Source organism: Pinus tabuliformis, chromosome 7, assembly GCF_031772625.1.
Source record: "Pinus tabuliformis cultivar Carrire ecotype Pingquan chromosome 7, CPIR1, whole genome shotgun sequence".
Lineage (NCBI taxonomy): Eukaryota > Viridiplantae > Streptophyta > Pinopsida > Pinales > Pinaceae > Pinus > Pinus tabuliformis.
In genome coordinates this window covers 951,530,798-951,536,808 of record NC_142293.1, presented here as the reverse complement: position 1 = coordinate 951,536,808, position 6,011 = coordinate 951,530,798, and the positions used below count along the sequence as shown (strand labels likewise).

The following is a 6,011-nucleotide window of genomic DNA, read 5'->3' as shown; positions in this document are numbered from 1 at the left end:
AGGTCTCCAAGGTAAACCGTAGTCCCAAAAGGACTTATCTCCTGACTGTGTGTTGAATCTAAGGCTACAAGACATGCCCTAACCAGTAATGCAACAATTCACAGTGCTAACATGTTGCAACAGTATTTTGAAGGGCTACTAGATTGATGAACTCCTAAAGGATATACTACAACACTCTTTGTGATTGGTTGAAGACTGTCATGAGAATTCAAGGCTGCATCTTTGAACAATCATCATTAGAAGAATGATGGACTTTACTTCTGCTATCATAAAATATCAATTTTGTATATTTGTATTATCTCTCTCTCTATTGAACTATTGAAGAATATAAGAAGAATTGTTCAAGGGTTTCCCCACATTTGGGTTTGTCCCTCGCTAGCACCACATCTTGTGTGCTCTTGTCCTAGCTTGTATCTACTGTCTATGTTTATGTTCTATCTGCATTTTACTATCATGCTAATGTGATTGCTAAACTAGACATTGATACTGGGCTAACTAAAAAATTGAAGTAAATTGCTCTTAAGCATAGAACATACCAAAAACTAACAAATTGGTAACTGAAAATATAAATACAGTTGAAGTCTATGAAAAGCTAAGAAACTGGATTCGTCCCCCCCCCCCCCACTTCGTGTCCCAAATCCGACAAGTTGGACACAATTCTCTAGGAGACTTGTCTGATTCTCATGTCCAGTGTGTCATGGAGCATGTCCAGACACCGACATGTCCTGGAGCATGTCCTAGAATGTGTCCAGTGTGTCCTAGAGCATGTCATGGATTACACCTATTTATCATTGTTGAAGATTGTAGATACATCGTTTTCCTCCTCATTCGTCATGTTGAAGACGTTAAGGGAGGTCAAGACCGCTCTTAGGGCCATGTTTATTTCATAGTTTTGATATTTTTGGAGAAAGACAGATCAAGTGGCCTCGAAAATATTGAAGGACACAGTGTTAAATGATGCTTGGTGGGAGAGGGTAGATCTCACTATTAAGATCATGGAGAGAAAGCACCAATAACTGGTTCAAAATAATGTACCAGAAAATGTGTATTATAAGCCATGTACAACTTGGGAAATAAAATTATTGTGTCCCATTAATCAGACCATTTCTAATATATTTACATTGCGTAGATGAGTGCAACCAATTGGGGCTATCACAATAATTATATTGGATATTTTCAGATAATAACTAGTATGGAAACTCCTTCATAAACTACAACAACATGAACTTGTTTTTTTATTACAAGCTCGTAGTAGCATTGTTGTAATATTGCTATTGGAAATATCTCAAGAATTTTCCAATAACTCCTGAGTTTAAACAAATTTATTTAGTGAGGAATATTTTCAAATGTATATGATGAGCATGTTGTTGTAGGTGATCTTCATTAAGTTTACTTGAAGGAAAAATCATCATTTAAATAGTGCCCATATGAAAAGACTTTAACTCAATTGCTCTCTTTATTAAACTCAAAATTTTATAACATTGCACCAGCAATAACAATACTAAGAGTTGATACATACCTATACTATGATTTCAAAGTGGTATATGAACCTAGTTATAACAATAGTGTGAAGAGACTTTTCTGGGGAAAGATATGGCCTTAGAATCCACACAATCTTCCCTTTTGAAGCCCACAAAGAAAAGTGCAATTTCCAAGTGTTTTCAACAAAATTGTTTCCAAAATATTCAAGTACTTCATTGACATATTGTAGGTTTAGTTTTTGTTTGTTTACACCAACCAAAAATGCACAGTACCAAAAATAAGACTGATAACCACTACAAATTAGTGACACATGTTTGCACAATGCTCAAGAAATGCACAAACTTCACAAGTAAATAAGCAACCCGAAATTGATGTCTTTCATTGTGACCGAAGCCATTAATATGGACTGTTATAGTACTCAATAAATAATATCATTCTCCTTGAAAATTTGTCAGCAGCCAAACACATGTATTACGAGCAAAGTTTAGAGTAACCTAAAATTCTTCTACATGTAAGTATCAATCCATTTTAGATATCATTCCAAAAGTACTATAGGAATTAATACATTGCCCAAAATTCAATTTTATTCCTTCAAATGACGACATAGACACTCAGTAGTAATGGTAAGAACAGTAGTGTGCTTTGCCTCCAATATTCACTGAAATATCCCCTTGGAATCTTTCTCCTGCTCCCTGCTTTTGTACAGGTCATGCAACCAGCTACTTGGATGCCTCCAGCAAGGTCACAAGGTCACTACAGACCCTTGCAATGAGAGAAATTTTGTTCACTAACCGTCTTTCCTTCATGCTTTCCTGTAACATTCGTGAAAAGATCTAAAGGATTCCTTGTTGTACCCATTTTGAGCATACACTGTGATCATAGTGTTCCATGATACCACATCTCGTTTTGGCATATTCTCAAAATGTTGGTGGGAATTCTCTATACTTCCAAGAAGAGCACTCCCTACAAAGGCATCCGACTCAAATCCAGTTCTAATGACATGGCCATGAACCTGCTTACCTTGCTCCAGAGTTTCCAAGCTAGCACAAGCACTCAGAACGACCACAAAGGTAACATTGTCTATCTTAGTATCAATCCTTTGCATTTGACACCATAATTTTAGAGCCTCTTCACCTAGCCCATTCTGTGCATATCCTGTTAGCATTGCATTCCATGAAAATACATTCCATTCAAGCATTTCATCAAAAACATGGCATGCATCTTCCATATTTCCACAGCAAGCATACCCAACAATCATGCTTGTCCATAACACTACATCTAGTTCACGCCGAGCATCCTTGACGCATCCACATTTTTCATACATGTCAACAAGGGCACTCTCCACAAAAGTGTCTGACTCAAAACCCCCTTTAATCACAGAAGCATGGATCTGCCTGTCGTGTTGTAGATCAAGTAAGCATGTGCAAGCACTAAGTACACTCACAAGATGATACTCATCTCATCTTATGACCAAATGTTGCATTTGTCGATGATGTTTTAAGGCTTTTCCAGCTTGTCCATGCTTCTCATACCCGACAGTCATCACGTTCTAGGACACCCCATCTCATTCAAGCATTTTTTCAAACAACTCACGATCATTCTCCAATCACCCATATTTCACATACCCTACATTTTGTTAAAGACTTGGCACGCATATTTCATGCTTTGGCACTTGGAATACATGTGAAGAAGATGATTTCCCAGAGATAATCTAGCAGCTCCTTCTGCTCTAGTTTTAATGATATGGGCATGGACGCCTTTTCCCTCGGCCAAAGTCCTTTTGCCAATGCAGCGTTGCAGGAAACCAACATAGGGATTGGTGTTTGCAGAGCTCTTGTTGGCACCTTCCGGAAATTGAGTTGCTCTTGGTTTTTCCTTGAGAGTAGCCACAGTACTAAAACCAATGAATTTCGATCTGGTCCATTACCAAAATTCAAACCCATCCTACTATTCTCTGCATTCTCCAAAAAACTCATCGGATTTTAGCTCACTTACATATTTCTGTGTATCTAAAAAATTATGTGAAGGTTTTCGATCAGTAAACAAGATTTCATTAGCGCCAAAAAAATGTAAGGTGGAGCCGAAATTTTTTGGTGGGAAATAAGGGTCCAATAACATAGAGGTGTAGCTATTCAAATTACCAAATATTATACCCCTACCATCAAATATGATATTTATTTGAGTAAAATTATGAATTATCATGAAACAATTATGCTTAGAATTTAACATACATGTGTAGCTATTCAAATTACTAAATATTATATCCCTATCATCAAATATGATATTTATTTGAGTAAAATTATGAAATATCATGAAACAATTATGCTTAGAATTTATAGCCAAAGCATCAAGAGTTAGAATAGAGTGATTAAGTGGTCACAATAAAAATAATACACATTGAAAATATTATATACACATATATCATACATACCAAGAAATGTGATACATAAAGCAACCTCTTCCTATACATAGTGTCTTAGATGGCCAAGGGAAGGTGTCATCAAACCTCTTCCATAAAAAAAAAAAAAAATCCAATAAAAAAAATATCATTTTTGTATTAATATTAATGCCAAGGTGTAATTTACATCATCTAATGTATACTAAATCTATTTCACTTATATGATGTGATATTTTAATATGTGAAACATCTAATGTTTGAGCAATATCAAAATCTCCATAGGATTGAAACAATTTCATAAGAATCTAATTTTGTTATGTTCATAAGGTACATTCAAACTAGATAAACAAATTACTTCTAAAATAAAGTTTTTCATGCTCAAGGGCCATGAATTTGGCATTGGAAAACCACATAGATCCTCTCTAAATAATCTTAGGGATATATAGGATATTGATTCCATTAGGATTTTTTTCACACCATGTATAGGAGTCAAGGAATGTACCATGGATAAGGGAGGTAAACAAGGGAATTAGGCCTTACAAGAAGCTTTTTAGTCTCAAGGGTATGAGCTAGACTTAAAAACCACATAGATCTTCTTTAATGGATCTTTGGTCTTAAGTCGGGATATGGGCACCATAGGAAGAATTTATCACCACATATGGGAGTTAGTGTCTATTATATGGTTAGGACAAGAAACCAAGGGCCTTAGTCCCTAAATTAATCTTTCTCATGTTCAATTTCCATGAACAAGACCTCTAGCTGGAAATATGGGAATTTAGTGATTAGTGAGAGATTAGTGGGAGGGTTGTAGTCTCAAATAGATGTTTAGACAAGTAATTTAAGCACCATGAGAAGTTTTGAAGAAAACTTAAGACACTTGACAAGCTGCACATCGAAGGAAACATGGTAGTGGTACTAACTGAACATTTCTTGATCAAAGTTCATACCCTCTCCTTAGCACTACCACTTTGAAAGACAAAGAAGAAATGTGAAATAGATGTGCAACCCATTAAATAAGTTGGAAAGGTTGTTGCAACATATATAGGTGGTCATGTTGTGTTGCAAAAGGAGGTGTTGGGCGCCCACTCCCATTTTCGATAATTTGTTAACCTTTTAATTTAATTCCATATGAATGTGATCAAATGATATAACCCTAAAGATTCTAATAAGCTCCATAATTATAATCATCCTCTGATCCAATAAAGAAGTGTATAAGGAAGTATAACCTTTCATCCACTCTATAAAAGCATTTGAATCCCCTATCTCTTTTAAGTTTAGATTAATTTAGTGACATAATTAAAATGAATAACATAAACAACTAATTCATATTATTGTAGTTCTTGTTATGTAGTCATATTTTTGTTCCTAGACTAAATTAGTCATTCAGGTTAGTCATTTTTAGTAGTATTACTTATTAGCTAGTCATATATTTTAACTCAGGACTAAATTAGTAATTTATGTTAGTAGTCTTTAGTTGGGTCTCCTAATATTGCTAATTTTCGGTAGTATTTCAATTCGAAAACTTGTGGTGACTAACATTTTTAGTCACTTAGTCACTAATTTCACCACTTTATACTGGTGTAAAAACAATCATGGTCAATCATTGTCAATCATAGCCAACCATGGTCAACCATGTTTGAATGTTGCATTGTGACAAGGATTGTCTCACCATCAAAATAAACCATGTTTATTTTAGTGTTTGTAGTATTTATACTTGGGTTTATCAATATTTGGTTTATAATATTAGTCCCATGGGTTTAATATTATTCCCTTCGGTTCATAATCCCTTTGGGTTTTAGTATTAATCCCTTAGTTTTATTATTCCTTTGGTCTTATAATATCAATATCTTGGGTTTATTATTCCCTTAGGTTCATAATATCTATCATGGTCAACCATTTTCAATCATAGCCAACCATGGTCAACCATGGCTGAATGTCACAGTGTGACAAGGATTGTCTAACCATGAAAATAAATCATGTTTATTTTAGTCTTTGTAATATTTATATTTGGGTTTATGAATGTTGGGTTTATAATATTAGTCTTTTGGGTTTAATATTATTCCCTTGGGTTCAGAATCCCTTGGGGTTTTAGTATTAATCCCTTGGGTTTATTATTTATTTGGGTTTATAA

The 6,011-nt window shown here is 34.8% G+C and overlaps 1 protein-coding gene across 1 annotated transcript; it reads right to left on the bottom strand.

Annotated features, from left to right (window-relative positions):
• Positions 1-2,284: 2,284 nt before the first annotated feature.
• LOC149250784 (pentatricopeptide repeat-containing protein At2g13600-like) lies at positions 2,285-3,025 on the bottom strand. The gene is made up of 2 exons (XM_089453752.1): positions 3,015-3,025; positions 2,285-2,876 (listed from the first exon to the last, which is right to left on the bottom strand). Exons 1-2 carry the CDS (start codon positions 3,023-3,025, stop codon positions 2,285-2,287), a joined length of 603 nt encoding a protein of 200 aa, XP_089309878.1.
• Positions 3,026-6,011: the final 2,986 nt, after the last annotated feature.